Below are 23,547 nucleotides of genomic sequence, written 5' to 3'. Positions count from 1 at the left end.
TGGCCCCTTAATGTTTAAACATCCCCTGAGGTGGCCCCTTAATATTTAAACATCCCCTGAGGTGGACCAAACCAGGGGAACCCTTAATGTTTAAACATCCCCTTGATGCCCTTCATCTTCGCTATTTTTTCTGACGTATTTAAAAATAACTTAATATTTTCTTGTAAGTTGTGAATTAATAAGCTATCTATGAGTTTCTTTATTTCCCTCTATTTCCTTTTCTCTTTTAGTTTAGCTTAGATTTATAAGGCCTCTTTAGCCTGGGGATCTTCAAGCCATATTCTGTATTTGGCTTCCATGTTGCGCTTCCTGTCTCCACTTCAAGTAAACTTAAGTGTTTCAGGGCTATAGAGTCGCTTTCTATTCGAATGTCTTGCAAGATAGCAAGACGGGTGCAATCTTCTTCAATGAGCACGTAAGAGACAACAGACAACAGCCACGTCCATCCGGCGTATGTGAGGCTTAACAACCATATAGTCTCCGTTAAAAAAAAATGCTAGTTAGTCCTGTCGCTATATCCTCTCTGCTTATAAGTTAAAAAAAATGATTTATATACGACTCATTACTGATGGCGTTCTAATAGTGCTTCGTTAACCACCACAAATAATCACTAACAGAACCTAAACACCTAACCTAGGGCTAATCTAGGGCTAATCTAGGGTTAACCTAGGGCTAATCTAGGGCTAATCTAGGGTTAACCTAGGGCTAATCTAGGGCTAATCTAGGGCTAATCTAGGGCTAATCTAGGCCTAGCTATACATAGTATTCTAATATTACATCGTCTAATATCTTGGTGGATTACCACATGGGCAACCGACACTGTATGCTGAGCTGTCTTCCTGTTTCTGTCTGCCTGTCGCTCTGTCTCTCTCTGTCTGTCTCGCTCTGATAGTTTCTCTCTCTCTGTCACTTTGGCTTTCTGTCAGTCTTTCTCGCTGTTTAACTGTTTGACTTCTCGCGTCCACATTCTGCTACTGTATGTTTTTTTTTCAGTTTGTTTCTGAGTCTTTATGTCTGACTCTCTCTCTCTCTCTCTCTCTCTCTCTCTCTCTCTCTCTCTCTCTCTCTCTCTCTCTCTCTCTCTCTCTCTCTTTCTTTCTCTCTCTCTCTCTTTCTCTCTCTCTCTCTCTCCCTCTCTCTCTGCTTTATCACTCTGCTCACTTTTTCTCTATACTTTCTTAATCTTGTTACTCTCAACTCTTAACTTTCTATCCACTTTCTACAACCTCACCCTGCCACCCTCACCCTGCCACCCTCACCCTGCCGACGTCAACCCACGAGACTTGCACTCTTGGACACGGCACTCTGCTAACCGGAACCGGTGCGTATTGCACTCTGGGGAAGCAAGAGTGCAGCCAAGACCTTATTAATGTTGAAATGTGAGAGAGAGCTCTGTTGATCTCCTGGAGGGCCGGCGTGTCTTTATCCTTCCCCGTCTCTGTTTATCCTTCTCTTCTCTGTCTCCTTCTTCTTATCTGTCTCCTTCTTCTCTGTCTCCTTCTTCTCTGTCTTCTTCTTCTCTGTCTTCTTCTTCTCTGTCTTCTTCTTCTCTGTCTTCTTCTTCTCTGTCTTCTTCTTCTCTGTCTTCTTCTTCTTTGTCTTCTTCTTCCTCTCTGTTTCCTTCCTCACTGCCTCCTTCTTCCTCCTGCCTTGTTGTCCCTCATTGCTCACCGTTGACGCCTCACAACGGTCACTATTCTCACCGTTGAGGCCTCACAACAGTCACTATTCTCACCGTTGACGCCTCACAACAGTCACTATTCTCACCGTTGACGCCTCACAACAGTCACTATTCTCACCGTTGAGGCCTCACAACAGTCACTATCCTCACCGTTGACGCCTCACAACAGTCACCATCTTCACCGTTGACGCCTCACAACAGTCACCATCCTCACTGTTGAGGATGAAGGACCCAAGAGCAGGATGCTAAATTCATCACGAGAGATGAATTTTCAGAGAGATGAAATTGATGGTGATGAGACACCATCATCATCAGATGGCAGTGATGAGGATCTGGGGCTATCATACCCCCTCATCACCATCAGATTTGTGGGGAGTTTTTAGTACTCCTTTACTTGGTAAATTGTTGTGGAAAGTTCTGAATTGCTCTCCTTAATTGTTAAATTGATACGTGTTAAGATATTGGCTGCTATTAATGGTAATCTCTGACTTCACTGCCCTTTTAGCTCATTGACTTCACTGCCCCTTCATTTCCTTGACTTCAATGCATCTTCACCTTTTTGACTTCACTGCATCTCCATCTCCTTGACTTCACTGCATCTTCACCTTCTTGACTTCACTGCCCCTCTATCTCATTGACTTCACTGCTCCTTCATCTTCTTGACTTCACTGCACCTCCATCTCCTTGACTTCATCCCTACCGTGTTTTACCCACATAAGTTGCACTCCCGTGTACTTAAGTAAGACATAAGACATAATACAAACTTAATAAGATACTTAATATATACTTAAATAAGGTATAATACAAAAAAATAATAGGCTTCAACGAAAGAACTTCTTGTCCCCCCCAAGTGTATGTGAAAGAATTCAATGACAGAATATTGTAAGTGAGGGGAAGGAAGCGATGAATTAGCCAGGCTGCATGTTCTCAGACTACCAGGAGGCCATCGACACAGTACAACACGAGATCATAATCCACTGAAAGGGTTATAACCAGGTTGGGGAAGTGACAAGATAGTGTTATTCCTCCTACTCGTCCCGAACACGCCATCCACGCCTCTATTGACAGTAATTGGACATGTAAGCTCTACTTCATAATGGCTTTGTTTCCTTTGTTCCCCCCTTTAAATTGTTAGGACCATTTTCTCATAGAGAAGAGCGCCGTGTAGATAGTAGGTATTTTCTATATCGTTGCTAAGGTAGTCGCAGGTGCAACCTCGCTGTTGCTATGGTTTGGTTTCATGTCAAGATGGTACTCCCTTTTTCTCCTGGAAAGGGAAGCTGTATATATAGGTAGAAGTGTCTTGTTTTGGGTTCGTATGGTCGTCTTTGACGAATGGTCGTGTCTGTAACTCAGGTTCTGCCTGGCCAAATGGTCGTGTCTGTAACTCAGGTTCTGCCTGGTCGTATGGTCGTGTCTGTAACTCAGGTTCTGCCTGGTCGTATGGTCGTGTCTGTAACTCAGGTTCTGCCTGGTCGTATGGTCGTGTCTGTAACTCAGGTTCTGCCTGGTCGTATGGTCGTGTCTGTAACTCAGGTTCTGCCTGGTCGTATGGTCGTGTCTGTAACTCAGATTCAGCCTGGTCGTATGGTCGTGTCTGTAACTCAGGTTCTGCCTGGTCGTATGGTCGTGTCTGTAACTCAGGTTCTGCCTGGCCACATGGTCGTGTCTGTAACTCAGGTTCTGCCTGGTCGTATGGTCGTGTCTGTAACTCAGGTTCTGCCTGGCCAAATGGTCGTCTCCGTAACTCAGGATCTGCCTATAGTGTTGTCGTGTGGTCGTGACGTCAACACAAGGTCTGCCCTGGTCGTATGGTCGTACCCACGGACCACACGACCATCCCTCTGAAGCCATTCCACCTCAGTTACACTTCAGTTAAGGAGTTGATCACGATAATATCCCTCGCTATGGTGCCCAGACAGAGGCAACAGGTGCACGCTGCCTGGAGTCGATATATTGCAACATGGCATGCCAATCTTGCAGAGATGGTGGCCATTGTGAAGAAGGGTGGGTAACGTGGCCATGAGGGGATAGAACAACATGGTGGCCATGAGGGATGGAGGGGGGGGGGAAGAGGGGGGGGGGGGTGTTCGAACCATCGTACAGTTAATTGTTATCAAATCACCTTGTTCATGTGGTATATCACTGTCCTCTAACAACTAGAAGGGAAGGCTGGGATTCAAAGATATTCCTGACTGACTCACTCTCATCTCATTCATGAGTCCTCACGACGACAGTCATATCCACTCACAGCGACTATGAGTGGATATTCTAAAGACAGAATGATGAGAATACCATTAGAATGATGCGAGAGAGAGAGAGAGAGAGAGAGAGAGAGAGAGAGAGAGAGAGAGAGAGAGAGAGAGAGAGAGAGAGAGAGAGAGAGAGAGAGAGAGAGTTAAATTAGGTCTCCATATTCTATGGAAACCTATTTTTAAGGACGAAAAAATGTATGAAACGATTATCTTTAATAAATATATAAAGCTATATAATAAAAAATATATATAATAAATTATAATAAATATATTTATTATATATAAATATATAATATATTGATATTATATGTAAAATATATTAAAAATAATTCGTTAATTGCTGATTATTAGATAGTTAAAAAAGTCACATTCAGTCGGCAAAACATCATTTAACATTGTGTTTGTTAAATCAATGTACTCACCTAATTGTGCTTGCGGGGGTTGAGCTCTGGCTCTTTGGTCCCACCTCTCAACCATCAATCAACTGGTGTACAGATTCCTGAGCCTACTGGGCTCAATCATATCTACATTTGAAACTGTATATATGGAGTCTGCCTTCAGGAGGCCGGAGTGCCCTGGAATGTGTGCGTTCCTGTGTGCGTGTATGTCTGTGTGTACGAACGTGTGCGTACATGATCCTTATCTTAAGCTGGATATCTTACTGGATATCTGACCACAACAGTCATGTAAAAGTCATGTAAATGGACAGAGAGTTGACCCACATGTGTGAGCAAAAGTCCCCAGTCCGGAAGATGATCTTCAGTCGCACTGCTTTTTTAACAGAAAAACGGATAAAGTTCTTGAGAGTGAAGGGATTTTTTGGTGAGGTGAAACTCTTCTTTATTCTCTGAAGAGGTTTCACTTCGTCCTCCTGTGAGGCTCCACGTCGTCCTCCTGTGAGGCTCCACTTCGTCCTCCTGTGAGGCTCCACTTCGTCCTCCTGTGAGGTTTCACTTCGTCCTCCTGTGAGGCTCCACTTCGTCCTCCTGTGAGGTTTCACTTCGTCCTCCTGTGAGGCTCCACTTCGTCCTCCTGTGAGGCTCCACTTCGTCCTCCTGTGAGGCTCCGCGTCGTCCTCCTGTGAGGCTCCACTTCGTCCTCCTGTGAGGCTCCACTTCGTCATCCTGTGAGGCTCCACGTCGTCTTCCTGTGAGGCTCCACGTCGTCCTCCTGTGAGGCTATACTTCGTCCTCCTGTGAGGCTCCGCGTCGTCCTCCTGTGAGGCTCCACTTCATCCTCCTGTGAGGCTCCACTTCGTCCTCCTGTGAGGCTCCACTTCGTCCTCCTGTGAGGCTCCACTTCGTCCTCCTGTGAGGCTCCACTTCGTCCTCCTGTGAGGCTCCACTTCGTCCTCCTGTGAGGCTCCACGTCGTCTTCCTGTGAGGCTCCACTTCGTCCTCCTGTGAGGCTCCACTTCGTCCTCCTGTGAGGCTCCACGTCGTCTTCCTGTGAGGCTCCACTTCGTCCTCCTGTGAGGCTATACGTCGTCCTTCTGTGAGGCTCCACGTAATCCTCCTGTGAGTCACCTGCCCACAGCATAGTTTAGGGGTCAAGAATCGCCCGAGAGGTCAGGTGTGGTACAGTTGACGAGGTCACGTATAGGGAACTTTTCTATAACGATCATTCAGGTCTGAGCCAATGAGCAGAATCCAAACACACACAAAAAATGAGGGTTTAGAGAGCTTCAGTGACCAGTTGTACCTCAGAGGAATCCCCACCCTCAGACCATCTTTTAGGGTGTTCCAGTCGACCATCTTTTAAGGGGTTTCCGAGAGGACCATCTTTAAGGGTCTTCCAGTGGACCATCTTTAAGGGGTCTTCCAGTCGATCATCTTTTAAGGGTGTTCCAGTGGACCATCTTTAAGGGTCTTCCGTGAACCATCTTCAGGAACTCCCCAAACAAGTGCAGCCTCCAACAAGGATGTTCTCAATTGCTTAAGGACGAGCTTGTGTCCTTACCCAACATCTTCAACGTTCAGGTGGTGGAAATAGAGCAAAATAGATGAGAATAGAAGTAAATAGAGGTATACAGAGGTAAATAGACAGTAGTAAACAGCTACAGAGAGAAATAGATAAATAGCTCCGTAAACCACTGATAAAATAGATATAAAGGAAATATATAGATAAATCTATATCTTTCCTTTAGCCCATTGCTGTCGTCATCACAAATAACTAAACATTCTGACACTTATCGACAATATTGACCAATTTAAGTGCTTTAGTGAAATTAAAATCGACGAAAATATTCGCGGTACTGGACCCCCATTTGCATCTCATTCCTCCCCCTCCCCCCTTGCCATTCCCCCTACCCCTCTCTCACCTACCCCCTCCCCCCTTCCTTTCTCTCCCCTCCCCCCATCCCCCCATCCTCCCCACTCTCCCATCCAGCCTCAGACACACATTTCCATCTATACATATAGAATATGTATAGAATATATATATACATATAATGTTTTAAGATCCTCTCCCAGAGAGAATAGAGGAACACAAGAGCAACAATATCTCCTGTACCAATGAAGCCTGAAGAGGGTTTAGTGAGTCTCTGCAATTGTGAAACTCGAAACATCTTAAGACAGAATGGCCCATCACAGCCTAAAATCCGTTCAGCGAACGAATTAAGTTTCTCGGGAGTGTTTCCTTTTCAATCCACGAACGCTGAGAGGAAGAAGAGAGAGAGAGAGAGAGAGAGAGAGAGAGAGAGAGAGAGAGAGAGAGAGAGAGAGAGAGAGAGAGAGAGAGAGAGAGAGATGAAGTTAAAGATGAGGATGCGAAACAGATCACATAGATGACTATGGCGGTGTATTTTAACAGGGGGGGAACAGGTTAGGCAGCATCTCCCTCAAGCAGGTTGAAGGCATGGATAGGGGGTAGAGTCACGCTGCCAGTATGGGAGGATGGTATTGATACAAGGCTAGAAGATAGATGCGACTGATATGGAGGTTAAGGATTATATGCGGTTGGAATGTGGATAGAGGGGTTTCCAGCATCTGTTATATGGGCTAGGTATTGATGAAATTGATACGGAGGGGTTAGGGGATAGATATACATGATACTGGTGTTAGGGAAAAAGATACGTGTGATTTGGGATAGGGAATAGCTAAGATTGATTAGCCTGCAGTGGCTAGAATAAGTAAATTATAATAAATCACTAATCCCCCTTCATAACAGATAAACGGGATATAAAAGGACTATATAGAAACCGATTTATAAGATCCATTCAAGACGCTGAAGCTCTTGAACCATCGAAGATCAAACTCCGACCCTTCAAGAAGCGAGGCCGGCGCTCTACACACTAGCCACAATGGATAGACACAGAAAGGGGGGGCGGGAAGACAGAGAAAAACAGAAGAAGACTAACTAGCGTCTCTCAAGTCAAGATTTACATGACAATCGCGTAATCCAAATCTTTAGCACATCAACTGTACATCACCATCCTCATCTCAGTCATGCTGTACATCATTGTGTAAGCTTAATCATTTTTGCGTAAGTTCTATCACGCAAAAAAATGCATAATCAAAAAGACGGGGACAAAATCTTTGTTCTTGACGCAAGAGCAGGATCCAAGCAGTCAGGCACGAGGGGACAAATCGAACGAACTCGGGAACGAACTCGGGAACAGCCAAATCCCGAACTCAAGAACAGCATCCAACTATGTTCTCCATTTATGGACTTACCGTCAGTTTTAGCAGCAGGGCTTGTAACTACACACAGAAATCACAATACCGTGATGCATCAAATGAACAAATCCACAAGGGCCGTGATTAGCTTTCGAACCTACGTCTGAGAGGCTCCTGTCGTGGCACAGTCGATTAAAGCGCGTGTGGGATCCTTTTGGACGTAGTTTCGAACCCTCATCACGGCCCTTGTGGATTTGTTCATTTGTGACCCACGTTCGTGTTGGTGGTGTCGACCCAAGGGCTCCTTCCACCGTCATCCCGGCTACACCAGACTCCCTAAGGATGTAACCGCTTTGCCATGGTAGATGTGGTGTGGGGGTAGATGTGGTAAGGTGGTAGATATGGTGTGGGGGTAGATGTGGTGTGGTGGGTAGACGTGGTGTGGGGGTAAATGTGGTATGGTGGTAGATGTGGTATGGTGGTAGATGTGGTGTGTATGTGTGATACACAGCTGTGATCCACAGTAACAATAGTAAACAACTTTGTATATTTCACTAAAGTACAAAATTTTACAGACTGATTTGCACTCAGGGTCCACGAAGCAGATATTACGAGTACCATGAAACTCCATGTGATGACAAGAGATCAATCCCACATCATCAATTGCAATTAACATCATACGTGATCAAATTATCATACCGTAACGAGGCAAAATGAATAATGATCCACCCGCTCATTCATTGGCTGATCAATATGCAAATTCATTTTGATCAAATTCAAAATAACAGTCAGGTTGGGTGCATCGGCCGTCAGACTCGTTATGTTAATATTCTTAATTGCCCAATGTGTCACATTTAAGGTGATGTATTCACATTTTCTTTAATCGAAAGGCTGACATCTCTAGATCAGTTTACCACTACAAGCAGTCGAAAATACTGTCATTTATATATTTTTTCGAGACGGGTTGATTGATAACTAAATTCTTAAACTCCTCGACTTAATAAATTACTTGCCACTGAAGCTTCATTTAGGATAAATAGACTGTCACTATCTGGTGTGTTTCTGTGTGTCAGAATGGTCTTCGTCGTCGGCTTGCAACTGGGGAGGGGGGACATAGGTTCAAAACATGTGGGAGACGGGAAACGGTTCGAAACGTTGGCTTCCACCTGATGATTCTGTTCACCTAGCAGTGAAATAGGTAACCTGGGAGTTTAGGCAAGTGGTGTGGGCTTCATCGTGGGAGAGGTCAGGTCAAAGGTCGAAGGTCTTCCATAATGTTAAGTACAGGTTTCCTGTCCCCCAACTAGTGGAGGTATACTAGAGGAGGTATACTGGTGCAGGTATACTAATAGAGATATAATGATGGAGGTATACCAGCATTATACTCCAGAGAAGAATAGATTTTTAATACCTAGGGTCCACCAGATATATGTTTCTCAGGTTTACTTAAAACTATTAAAGTTGTAGATTGAGTTTGTCTCTACACCTTGGTCCTTCGGATCGTTCCATTTACTCGTTACCCTCACGCAAGAAGAAAAAAAGCTTTCTAACATCACTATGACACATCTGATTTTCAAACTTCCATCCGTGTTCTCCTTGTCCTATTGTTATTCATTGTAAATGTTTCCACTTATTCTAATCTGTCAATCTCATTAAGTATATTATACGTCTTTATCATGTCCTGTATTATGTGTGTGTGTGTGTGTGTGTGTGTGTGTGTGTGTGTGTGTGTGTGTGTGTGTGTGTGTGTGTGTGCGCGTGTGTGTGTGTGCCTGCGTGTTTCAATAGAAAAATTTCGGCACACGTATATTAAAATTCTCGAAATATCTGACAGCAAGGGAATTCATTAAGACAAAAATTTTAAAGAGGATTTCATATTTTTTTACTCTAGCATTTTTCTTCCTCTCTCCTCCACACACCCGCACCCACACGAAAACACACGCACACACACACGTACATACACACACACACACACACACACACACACACACACACACACACACACACACACACACACACACGCACACACACACACACACACACACACACACACACACACACGCACACACACACACACACACACACACACACACACTCTGACTGGGTGTGTGTGTGTGGCAAAATCCTCCTCATTATAAGGAGGATTAAATCAGAGAATGATAGGATGAGGCTACAAGATGACCTAGACAGACTGCATGACTGGTCCAACAAATAGCTACTATAGTTCAACCCCGAGCAAATGTAAGGTAATGAAACTAGGCAGTGGAAACAGGAGGTCAGACACAGGATACAGAATGGGAGATGAAGTCCTGCGTGAAGCGGACAGAGAGAAAGATCTAAGAGTTGATATAACACCAAACCTGTCGCCTGAAGCCCACATAAAAAAAAATAACATCGGCGGCGTATGCGAGGCTGACTTACATCAGAACTGCCTTCAAGAACCTGTGTAAGGAATCATTCAGAACCTTGTACACCACATATGTAAGACCAATCCTGGAGTATGCGGCCCCAGCATGGAGCCCGTACCTTGTCAAGCACAAGACGAAGCTGGAAAAAGTTCAAAGATATGCCACTTGGCTAGTCACAGAACTAAGAGGCATGAGTTATGAAGAAAGGCAGTGTGAAATGAACCTAACGTCCCTGGAAGATAGGAGAGCTCGGGGAGACATGATCACTCCAAAATTCTAAGAGGAATCGACAGGGTAGAAAGAGATAAATTGTTTGACACGGAGGTAACGCGAACAAGGGGCCACAGGTGGAGACTGAGAACCCAAATGAGCCACAGGGACGTTAGAAAGAACTTTTTCAGTGTCAGAGTAGTTAACAGATGGAATGCATTAGGCAGTGATGTGGTGGAGGCTGACTCCATATACAGTTTCAAGTGTAGATATGATAGAGCTCAGTAGGCTCAGGAACCTGTACACTAGTTGATTGACCTTTGAGAGACGGGACCAAAGAGCCGGAGCTCAACCCCCGCAAGCATAACTAGGTGAGTACCCACACACACACACACACACACACACACACCCCACATACACACACACACACACACACACACACCCACATACACACACACACACACACGCACACACCCACATACATACACACACACACACACTCACACACCCACACCTCTCTCATACACACACACACACACACACACACACCCACATACACACACACACACACTCACACACCCACACCTCTCTCATACACACACACACACACACACACACACCCACATACACACACACACACACTCACACACCCACACCTCTCTCACCTATGAAGCCCTCCACAGTGAAGCAGGAAAGACCTGATCACGTCATGGTTACATCACCACATGCGCCGTCACCCTGGCTTCAATTCGCGTCATACTCAACCATACCCGGGGCGGGAGATTGACAAAAACTAATCAGGCCAAGCTAGGATGTATCGAGTTAATCATAGCCTCGCTGTCTGGCCACGACTAAAGAACATGGCAGTTGAGTCAACTAGAGAAGAACATCGAGAATGGGAATCAGTGACTGATTCACACCCTGGATCCATCCCTTCGAAAGGAGAATTGCACCTACCTTGAGGCTACCTTGAGGTGCTTCCGGGGCTTAGTGTCCCCGCGGCCCGGTCGTCGACCAGGCCTCCTGGTTGCTGGACTGATCAACCAGGCTGTTAGACGCGGCTGCTCGCAACCTGACGTATGAGTCACAGCCTGGTTGATCAGGTATCCTTTGGAGGCGAGGCTTAGCGCATGTGGCATCGACGGTTGCAACAGCCATCTTGCGACGTGCAATATCCTATCAAGAAGATCAACCCAAGGGGGAACTGGACACTATACTCTCAATGACAAGGATCTTTCCAACGAAACCAGACGCCTGTTCGAGTCTCCTCAATGCTCTAAGATGAATTTCTCATTCATATATCATTATTGTGCCTTCCTGATTCTCAAACATTGATCAAACCTTGAAACTGCAAAAAAAAGTAAAATTCAGAAATACAATATTCCTTTATTGTACCAAGGGGCAATACAGAAATACAATAATCTTGTATTGTACCAACGGGACAATACAAAAATACTATAATCCTGTATTGTACTAAGGGCTAATACAGGAATACAATATTAGCCGTATTGTACCAAGGGGGCAATACAGAAATACAATAATCCTGTATTGTACCAAGGGGACAATACAGAAATACAATAATCCTGTATTGTACTAAGGGCTAATACAGGAATACAATATTAGCCGTATTGTACCAAGGGGGCAATACAGAAATACAATAATCTTGTATTGTACCAAGGGACAATACAGAAATACAATAATCTTGTATTGTACCAAGGGGACAATACAGAAATACAATAATCCTGTATTGAACCAAGAGGACAATTCAGAAATACAATAATCTTGTATTGTACCAACGGGACAATACAGAAATACAATAATCTTGTATTGTACCAAGGGACAATACAGGAATGGTCCAATCCTCAAGAAATTATAACAAACGAATTTGAATATATAGTAATTTCTAAAATAACACGAATGTTTTTTTCCCATATTGAAAAAAAAAACAATAATTTAGCATATATATATACTCAACAATTTTTTGTTCAGTATGAATATATGAAAATAATATTAGATATTAATCCAATGATTAGGATTACTCTAATCCTATTCTCTGGTTTAAAGTGTCATTAATTATTAATTACTGAGATGGGATTGCCTCGTATTCTGTTGTAATTGCCTAATAAGTAGTCTGAATTACCACGGTTCCACAACAGCCAATGGAAAAACAGTCAGCAATACCACATCATCACCACAGTTAACATCACCACAACTACCATCACCACAACTACCATTACCATATCTTCCATTACCATAACTACCATCACCACACCTACCATCACCACAACTACCTTCACAAAATTCGACAAAAACCTATCAAAACTTTGACTATGTTCATTTTATTTGAGTGATAATATGCAGTTGAGCGTGTGGTGTGTGGTGGTGTGTGGTGGTGTGTGGTGGTGTGTGGTGTGTGGTGGTGGTGGTGTGTGGTGGTGGTGTGTGGTGGTGGTGTGTGGTGGTGGTGTGTGGTGGTGTGTGGTGTGTGGTGGTGTGTGGTGGTGGTGTGTAGTGGTGTGTGGTGGTGTGTGGTGGTGTGTGGTGGTGTGTGGTGGTGTGTGGTGGTGTGTGGTGGTGGTGTGTGGTAGTGTGTGGTGGTGGTGTGTGGTGGTGTGTGGTGTGTGGTGGTGTGTGGTGTGTGGTGGTGTGTGGTGGTGGTGTGTGGTGGTGTGTGGTGGTGTGTGGTGGTGGTGTGTGGTAGTGTGTGGTGGTGGTGGTGTGTGGTGGTGATGGTGGTGGTGGTGTGTAGTGGTAGAGTGTGGAGGTACAGTGGAGCTATTGTGTTTACTAAATTCATTCAGGAAAGTTAGTCAATTACAATGCCTCAAAACCCCCACCTTATCAATACGAGAACGAAGTGATGACCACCACAACAATAGGTCAACAATGGTATTCAGCCACAGAGGGACAATACCAGTGTACCAAGACCTACCAGCTTGCCCTTTATTGTGATCCCAATCGTCTCAAAAACTGATAATAATCAATCATTAACTGGATATAGTAACCATCGTTTCAGATAGCAAAACTGCCCCCCCCCTGAGATCTAGGGACACAACAACTCCCCTCCTGGAAGAATATTGACTCTCCAGCAGCCAGGAGTGGTCAATACCTCACTTAAACTGACCCCTTTACCCCAAGGGGCCACATATATATATTTTGCTCCGGGCTGTTAATTTCCTCCCCCCTTAGCACTGTCTTGCCCCCTCGCCGACTGTTAGGTCAGGAATCTCCCATTATTATCTCCAGTCATGTATCTTCCTGGTCTGGTGTTGCCTCCTCTTTACAACTCTGTAAATACACAAAAATATTCCTGTCTGAAATGGACTGCGTTTCGTTGAAGGCTTTTGTGCCTCTTTCCTCAACTGCTTTCCTGCTTGTTATTTTTACACATACACGCACACACACACACACACACACGCATACACACACACACGCACACACACACACACACACACACACACACACACACACACACACACACACACACGCACACACACACACACACACACACACACACACACACACACAGGGATGTTAGGCGGGATCCAAGAGTCAATGCTCGATCCTGCAGACACAACTAGGTGAGTACACACACACAAACACACACACACACACCTGCGCTCTTAAAAGATATCAGAGGTTTCAAAGAGACTAAAGTCAGGTACGTGGTTTTAATTTTCACAGACGGAAACAGAAAACCTAATAGGCCTATCGACGTACCCCTCTCCCCCCCCCCCCCCTCCCTTTAGGCCTTAAGATAACATTTCCAAAAATGCAACCCCCATCAGTTGGCTAGCTTCCGAGGTAACCATCTGGTATGTGAACAGTTGAATCAGATGAAAGGAAACATGCCCAACCGTCTCTGTCTCTCCCGAGGATTAAACCCTAAGACCTCGGAGGTGGATCGTAGACGTAGCACATTGCGCTACAGGATAGTAACTAGAGCATAAGAAATGTCAAACATTCTTAAAAGAACTAGAGGGAAATCAACTAGAAATTAGTAGAGACATCTTGACTTGGTGTGACTAAAGGTAAGAATGCGGCGCCAGTATGAATTCCACAGTTTGGAAATCATGCACAAAATTCAAGAAAAAATCAATAAACAAGAAAGTTTATTGTTTTTCAAACAAGGTTGAAACCAGAACTTATAATGGGACAAAAATTAAACCTCTCTATAGGCTGGGAACAGAGTATCAGAGGAGACATGATTGTCATGTACAAGATACTCAGAAAAAAAAAAACAAAATGGACAAAGATAATGGGTAACAATAGAGATAAAACGATAGAAGCGTGAGGGCGGCAAGTCAGCGCTGCTCCAGTCAAGGAAAATAGAAAATAACTTGAGTTTTAATACAGTGATGCTGGGATCTCACCTCCATCAATATTATCATCTCAGGCGTCCCAGATAATGACAGTCAGCAGCATCCCTGGCCACACCAAGACGGAAATTAAATTAATATTTAATTCGACGTATTTTAATACATTTGTTTGTGAAGAACACCGGTGCATTTGTTTGTGTAGAACACCGGTGCATTTGTTTGTGAAGAACACCGGTGCATTTGTTTGTGAAGAACACCGGTGCATTTGTTTGTGAAGAACACCGGTGCATTTGTTTGTGCAGAACACCGGTGCATTTGTTTGTGAAGAACACCGGTGCCGGAGGAGTTATCAACAGTTAATTTCATTACGTGGTTGAATTGTTTACAGTCGAATGATTTGTTTGGTGCCAGCAGAGCCACGATTGGTGCACTTAATTGTCGGGGAGAAATTCACCGAATCAATGATATTTACTCAAATGACTCGGCTTGAAATCGTTTAAAACAATTTATATGTTTGCGCAGTTTATAATGGCAGAGACATTTCTAATTTTAGTGAGGGGCAGTTTAGATATGTATCAGCAATAAACGGCGTTTAGTCGGCTCTTTGGTGCACCAAGGCGGGGGGCCTGACAGCTGAGTGGACAGCGCTCGGGATTCATAGTCTTGAGGTTCCGGGTTCGATACCATGCGATGGCGGAAATAAATGGGAAGAGTTTCTCTCACCCTGATGGCCCCTGTTACCTAGCAGTAAATAGGTATTTGGGAGTTAGACAGCTGCTACGGGCTGCTTCCTGGGGATATGTAACAAAAAGGAAGCTTGGTCGAGGACTGGGCCGCGGGGACGCTAAGCCCCGAAATCATCTCAAGATAACCTCAAGATAACCACCGTTTGAAGCAAGACTTTTGTAGTGTCGATAGTTTTCTTCGCAAGTGTGTATATACATAAATATATTTGTCGCATCTAATAGCCAGAATTACCGAATAAGCCTGAAATATGAAAATTTCCTGATACATTAAATTTGTCAAGTATTTCACAAAATTATCACAAAAGTCGAAAATTAACAAAGGAATTAAAACGAATCTAACCTTACCTAACCCAACCTAACTTAACCCAAGTATGACCAAGTAATTCATGTTCCTAATATATTATACTAGACAGGATAATCTGTGGTGGAAAAACTGATAGATAATGCGACTCCTTCTGACACCCACCAGAAGACTGATCTAGCAATATAAGAGCGAGAAAGCAGCCAAGATGCTGGTGAAAATCTCTTCCAACACCAAACAAAACCCTTGAAAGAGAGAAATTATCGTCTGTGCTTACACATGTCTACTTGGGGGACTATCAGCCCAAAATGATCTCAATATCTAGACAAGACGAAAATATCGCTTTCAAGGCATCTAACAATGCGCGGACAGCAAGGGGGGGGGGATGGTGGGCCCGAGTACACTACAAGCAGAGTACACAGCAGCAGCGGCAGAGTACACAGCAGCAGCGGCAGAGTACACAGCAGCAGCGGCAGAGTACACAGCAGCAGCGGCAGAGTACACAGCAGCACTGGAGTACAGGAGACGAGGGAGCCAGCAATGGACGCCTGCCAGTACAGGCGCGTCCCGGCCGCTCTAAGACGGTAACGGGCGGCAAAAATTATCTTCCCATTTTCTATAACGCACTGTGGCTTAGCTTTGACTGACTTACGATGGGGGTTTCGAGGGCCTCGTGCGCTCGAGTGTTTATCACCGGTGAACTGCAGCTGCCGAGGCTTCTCAAGCCAACACTCGCAAGTCAATGGATGTTTATTTTTTTCCTTACGGTGTTTGATATCGACGGCAACTCAAGGTACATTGGCGGAGAATTGAGTGAATGTAGATACTGACACATGGTGTCTGTATTCGTGTGCGTGTGAGAATGTGCGTGCGTGCGTGCATGGATCCGTGTGTGTGTGTGTGTGTGTGTGTGTGTGTGTGTGTGTGTGTGTGTGTGTGTGTGTGTGTGTGTGTGTGTGTGTGTGTAAGAGAGAGATAAATATATAGTAAATATGGCTGAGAAAATAGATCGGGAGTCAATATATTAGATAACCGACAGTTAGAAAGGTAGAGTCCAAAAACTAACAGCTCGATCCCTGCAGTCACAAATAGGTAAACACACACACACACACACACACACACACACACACACACACACACACACACACACACACACACACACACACACACTATAAGTGTCAAAAACTACAGCTAAACAGTCACAAAAACCACTGATCCCAACACCCCAAGACAGTCACGTGACAGATCAACCTCCTCCAAGGCCCTGTATCACACACCAGACTCAGTCACGCTTGCACACACACACACACACCAATACACCTGACACATATCCCCATGAACACGCACCTTCCAATATACACCATAATACCACACGCATACACTTCAATAACGGTATAAGTATACAGTTAACCACATGTATAAAACATACAACCATGTTCACAGCTTCATGTATTATCCCATTATCGTAGGTATCGTAAAATAAAAATAAAACGCAACATCCAACTAAACTCATTTATATAAACATGTCTGTCCTGCGCTTGAAACAATCCCGCCTATAGACATTGTTACCTTGTATTTTGTTCTGTGGAGCTATAACTCTGTTGCCCTATCACAAACACCTGTTCACAGGTACAATCAACCACATTATCACAGGTGGCTGAGTAGTCACGACCCGGTAGTCGTAAGTCACGACCCGGTAGTCGTGAGTCACGACCACCACAACAAGCCCGGGAGTAGTTGCCACAGAATGCACAAGTGTCACGCAACAGTTATTGACCACAGAGGACGACCGCCGGGCAGCAGTCTAGCATTCCTTCAAATTTTGTATTCACATGCAACTTGCAATGGGTAGGGTGGGGGGGCTTCCCCCATTGCAAAGGGGTTGGGGCTTCTTCTGTGGGGAGAATCTTCTTCTGTAGAGGGGGTTGGGCTTCATCTCTACGGGGGCTTCTCCTCTGGGAGGAGACACAACACATTTAATATGGGTGTTCAACTATCTCTCTGGAGGTCAATTACGAGGCTGGGTGGTTGGTTGGCTGGTAGAATATGTGGTTGTGGGGTCAGCGTGACCCCACAACCCCCACTGGGGTCACTGGGGGTCACACTACATATTGTGGGGTCAGCTTGACCCCACGAAGAGCGTGCATCCCTCCCCCTTCCCCCTTCACGTATTCAGAGAAGCTATAATTCAGTTTCTCAATCAGGTTTCACTCTGTTATTTTGAGTGGTTTTCTCCTTTTAATTTGAACTGAAGGCATGTTTAGCTGCTGCTTATTTTTAGCTTTCCGGTAACAAGCAGTTCAAGTATAATGATTTTATTCGACTGTGTAAGCTTTTGTTTTTGTGTAATTTATATATTTTTTTGTATTCAGAGCTCTCTAAAGGGTGGAGATAACTATAGTTATTGTCATTATCTGTATTTTCGATTATTCTGTTTTTTCTTGATTTGGTGCGACTTGCTCCTTCTTCTTCTTCTTCTTCTTCTTCTTCTTCTTCTTCTTCTTCTTCTTCTTCTTCTTCTCCATCACCATCACACACACACACACACACACACACCAACCCCCCCACACACACAGACACCAACCCCACACACACACAGATACCAACCCCACATACACAAAGACACTAACCCCCCACACACACATGAACCCCCCCCCCCCCACACACACACACACGAACCCCACACACACACAGACACCAACCATCTCCACACACAAACACCTCCCCCCCCCCACACACACGCAGACCCTGACGCCAAACATGCAGTGATATTTTACAGCAAAATCTCATGACTGAACGACTATGCAATGACCCCATTCACGCTCCTACACAAGCTACCGCCAACCACACACACACACACTACCCCTACAATCTGGTCTCCTTATATCACCTTGTATTTTGACGACTGCTTCACCTGAGGCAAACAATATGATGTACAGGAAACTGGCAGCGGCTCGCGAAATCGACATAATGTTCCGTTTTCCGTCTGTGGGTTCTCTGGTGTGTTAGGTTAGGGCACGGTTGTACGACAGATTCTTGGGTAGACTCACAAGAACTGGCTGCCAACCAGCCACCACTAACCAAACATACTACAAGCAACTATATTACCTCCAACTATACTATGACCAATTATACTGCAACCAACCAAACACAACCAACCAACTATACTACCACCAACCACGCTACCACCAACCACGCTACCACCAACCACGCTACCACCAACCACACTACCACCAACCACGCTACCACCAACCACGCTACCACCAACCACACTACCACCAACCACGCTACCACCAACCACACTACCACCAACCACGCTACCACCAACCACACAACCACCAACCACGCTACCACCAACCACGCTACCACCAACCACGCTACCACCAACCACACTACCACCAACCACGCTACCACCAACCACGCTACCACCAACCACGCTACCACCAACCACGCTACCACCACCACCGTCTGCCGGGGCTGAGCAACAATTAGACTATCTAACAAGTTCGCGAGAGACTTAAGAAGTTTGAGAAAGACTTGGTAACTTCGAGAGGAACTTGAAATATAGTTGATATAAACTTGAATGTATTTATAAAATAAACTGATCAAGTTGTCATCTGGACTATTACAAAAAACAATTTTCAACCAGAAAAATGCATTCAATTTCCTTTCAACACGAATATTGCACAAAAAATCTATATTATATTATATATTATATATTATATTATTATATATTAGCAATGTATAATGTATAATGGTATATTATATAATATAATGTATAATGTATAATGTATAATGGTATATTAGCAATGATAAAACTGAACCATTCGCACTGTTGTTTAACTTCAAATTGTATAATTCTAAGTTGCAAATATAATGGTCACGTGATTGATTCTCTAGGAGGAGGTATTAAGTTCCCAGACTGGCCAATCAGTTGCCTTGGCCAGGATTTAATCACACATTTGCCTTTTCTTACGAAACCTGTACATCTTTCCTCAATCTTGGCAGCCTGGACTGTTTTCATCAAGACTTTCGGCGTTTGTGGAGATGGGAAGACCTGCTGCTTGGGTAACAGCTTCTTCTCCGTGTCAACCTACCCTGGCTTTGCGCCCCTGGAGAGGCCACTCCAGACCGACAACCAGAGCGCAACTACATAGTCTCCTGAGACTGATGGATGCCTACTAATACGAGTTAATGACAAGGTTACACAAATGAGACAAAAAAAAAGAAGGTTGGGTAGACTGCATTTTCCTAGAGTGTCTCAGAGCGTTTGACACAGTTCCTCGTGAAAGACAGGTGTAGAAGATGGAGAGGCAGGCTGGGATAACTTGGGAAACACTGATCTTGGGAAACACTAATCCTGGAGTATGCGGCCCCAGCATGGAGCCCGTACCTTGTCAAGCACAAGACGAAGCTGAAAAAGTCCAAAGGTATGCCACTAGATTAGTCCCAGAACTAAGAGGCATGAGTTACGAGGAAAGCCTCGGGAAATGCACCTTACGACACTGGAAGACAGAAGAGTAAGGGGAGACATGATCACAACCTACAAAATCCTCAGGGGAATCGACCAGGTAAAGAAGGATAAACTATTCAACACTGGTGGGACGCGAACAAGGGGACACAGGTACCCCTGAAGAAGTACTGAAGGAGTACCTGAAGAACAGAGAGCATGGATAAGAATATAGCCACGATAAGTTGATAAAATAAACTGAAGTAATGTTAGGAAATACACATTAAACAAGGTTGACTGTACTGAAAGAAGTTGTAGAAGCCACCTCCATCCACAGCATTAAGGATTCGCTGAAGAATTTAAAGGTTATCTTATCTTGAGGTTATCTTGAGATGATTTCGGGGCTTTAGTGTCCCCGCGGCCCGGTCCTCGACCAGGCCTCCACCCCCAGGAAGCAGCCCGTGACAGCTGACTAACACCCAGGTACCTACTTTACTGCTAGGTAACAGGGGCATAGGCTGAAAGAAACACTGCCCATTGTTTCTCGCCGGCGCCCGGGATCGAACCCGGGACCACAGGATCACAAATCCAGTGTGCTGTCAGCTTGGCCGACCGGCTCCCTTAGGTCAACATAGTTCAGTTGTAATACAGCAACTAACCTCAACAAACCTCACAACAACAAACCTCACTCCCCGTAGCCACTGTCAGGTAAGTACTGGTAAGTATCAGATGATGGAAGTTGTGAAGGCTTCAGGCAGTAGAAGAAATCCACAAGGGCCGCGACGAGGATTCGAACCTACGTCCGAGAGCATCCCAGACGCTGCCTTAATCGACTGAGCTACGACATGGTCAAAAGAATTGCAACCAGAAGTTCTACTGAACATACTTGGATCCTGCAGCCTCTCCGAGACACAAAAAACAGTATATTACACAATTCCCCCATGCACTCAAGCTATATCACTAGTAGTTGAAGGCTTATAGTTGAATGATAGTGGAGGGTTCAGGTGATTGTGAAGGGTTCAAAGGGGTAAGGGGAGGTTCCCCTGATGGACGATTCAGGTGGCAATCGATAGTTCAGATGGTCGTTAAGGGTTCCAGTACAGGGTTCAAGTGGGTGATTACCTAATGTTCCGGGTTCGCGATATTGTTACTCTCTCTTAATAAAAACACTAAAGCATGCGAACAATCTAGTGAGGATTATCTGAAACACATGGAGATTATTGATGGGTCGTCCCTCGGAACGACCTGACGTTCCTCTAATGATCGGGGGTAATTACTGTTTGCCCCAATGGCCATATCAAATTTTATGGGGGAGTTTGAAGTGCCTGCAAACTGGTAGCGTGACCCGATACTAACAGCCGCTGCTCTAAATGTAAGAAAAGGCTTAGATGGATATCCTCATTCCCTACATATGCAGGTGGAAGAGGATATTTATCCTAATTTAATCCTATTCTTGCTAGATTTAATCCTAATCTAGCATTATAGTCAGCCAAACTTACCCTAACCAAACTAAACATAGCCCAACTTAATCTAAATCCTTGCAACCCAAACTATCCTAAAACTAACAGAATATAATCTAACCCAGCCCCTTATAACCGTTCTTAACCTAACCCTGCTAAACCTAACCAAACCCAACCTAACCAGACCCGACCTAAACTAACCCAGAGCCTAATCTAACCCAAATTGTCCTCAACAAACCCAAGATCACTTTACTTGCCCCTAACCTAACTCAACCCTGTCTAACCAAACCTAGCCCTACCTACGCCAACCTAATCTAACATACCACAACCAAACCCAACCTACCACACATAATTCACTACACAAATGGTCGTTTTGTGCATTTACAGCTGAGTTAGTTGAGATAAGCTTATAGTAAACTATTTATGAAAGAGGGAGTGATAATGACACAACATGAAATATCTTATGAATTATAAACCAAGAATTAGAATTAGATTTAGAGGCTGCCGTTATAAATCATTCTGAAATCATTTCAGGTGTCAAATTCAGAATCAGAAACTATTTCCGCAACAAGTTATACAACTCGCTACAATAACGACTGACTTAAACATATAATATATACATATATATATATATATATATATATATATATATATATATATATATATATATATATATATATATATATATATATATATATCAAGGGGGTTAAGAATCTAACCTATAACCTAACCTAACCTAACGTATCCCAAGCTAACCTAAGAGAACCCAACTAATCCCAACCTAACATATCCAACTCTAACCTCACAGAACTTAGCACAGCCTTATCCATCTTAAACTAACGACACTTACAGTTTCACCCGTTATAGAATGAGCTACGCATAAACGTTTGATAATGAGTTGACTTGGAGATCAAATAATTTTCAAGTGAGTCATTGGCTAGGTCGACAAATGACTTAGGCGCTTGGTAAGGCCATTGGTTAGCCGAGAGGTGTTCTAGATCGGCCTAAACACACTTCCTAGCCCCATTAACAATGTGGAAGTCATATATATATCAATTCAACACGAGTTATCCATCGTTCTATTTCAGAGATCCTACAGCATCCTTCACCGTTTTTCTTAACAACGTGTTCGAAGGACTCGTTTAAGTGTCTTGAAGGACTCGTTAGAGGATTGTCTTGAGTGTTTAGAGTCAACTATCTTTGCATGTCCGTCTTGGTGTTGTTTTGACTTCAAGACAACTCTGTACGTCATCAAGGAGGAAGTTTATGATCATATTAACATCCATGTTAGGGCAAATTAACATCAATGTTGTCAATATTTACCATTTATTCCGAATATATTAACATTTATAACGAATATTAAAAAATATTGCTAATATTACCATTTATTACGAATGTTAACATCGTTTGTAATCACTTATCTAAATGGTCTTTAGTCATGGTTAGAGCTAACAAAGTATCCGTTTGTCCTGCTAACAAGGTCGTTAAACATGTGGGACGTAACACGTGTATCAGAGACATATGACGACACATATGCCAGGTCTACGGAATGTTAATTACAAAAATGTTAATTACACAAGTCAAACCGTTGTCTCTATGGGCCAGACCGTAAAAATAACACCACTGTATGGCCTAGCCATTGAAGGGGCCTCGTAGCCTGGTGGATAGCGCGCAGGACTCGTAATTCTGCGGCGCGGGTTCGATTCCCGCACGAGGCAGAAACAAATGGGCAAAGTTTCTTTCACCCTAAATGCCCCTGTTACCTAGCAGTAAATAGGTACCTGGGAGTTAGTCAGCTGTCACGGGCTGCTTCCTGGGGGTGGAGGCCTGGTCGAGGACCGGGCCGCGGGGACACTAAAGCCCCGAAATCATCTCAAGATAACCTCAAGATAAGATAGCCAGAAACGTATGGGGGGGGTATAGACAACCCAACTATGCATAGAAAACGACAATATTCCAGCGCTTATACGTAGCGTAGTCGTTCTAAACCGTTCATCTGGTAAACACCCAGCGCCACAGGTTCGAATCCACATCACAGCTCCTATCGATTTTCCCATTACAGTGCTTCATATTTATTTTTACCTAACACCTCACCTTATT

The 23,547-nt window shown here is 44.2% G+C and overlaps 2 protein-coding genes across 2 annotated transcripts in view; both read right to left on the bottom strand.

The window, feature by feature from the left end:
- Nucleotides 1-23,547, bottom strand: part of LOC123764756 (agrin) — a 251,287-nt gene that overhangs the window by 200,665 nt on the left and 27,075 nt on the right. The gene's annotated exons all lie outside the window — the stretch shown is intronic.
- Nucleotides 1,423-18,062, bottom strand: LOC138351074 (uncharacterized). Its single transcript, XM_069302700.1, has 2 exons — nucleotides 17,994-18,062; nucleotides 1,423-1,698 (listed from the first exon to the last, which is right to left on the bottom strand). Exons 1-2 carry the CDS (start codon nucleotides 18,060-18,062, stop codon nucleotides 1,423-1,425), a joined length of 345 nt encoding a protein of 114 aa, XP_069158801.1.

This window comes from Procambarus clarkii, chromosome 48 (assembly GCF_040958095.1).
Source record: "Procambarus clarkii isolate CNS0578487 chromosome 48, FALCON_Pclarkii_2.0, whole genome shotgun sequence".
NCBI classification, from domain to species: domain Eukaryota; kingdom Metazoa; phylum Arthropoda; class Malacostraca; order Decapoda; family Cambaridae; genus Procambarus; species Procambarus clarkii.
Note: the sequence above shows the minus strand (reverse complement) of the source record. Positions and strands in the feature narration are given on the sequence as shown.

Bases quoted from the DNA above. Each gene is read 5' to 3' on its own strand.
- LOC138351074 (XM_069302700.1), bottom strand. From the start codon at position 18,062: ATGGAGAAGAAGAAGAAGAAGAAGAAGAAGAAGAAGAAGAAGAAGAAG. The intron at 1,699-17,993 runs GTCGCACCAAAT...CTCAACGGTGAG, and splicing joins AGAAGAAGAAGAAGGAGCAA to AATAGTGACCGTTGTGAGGC.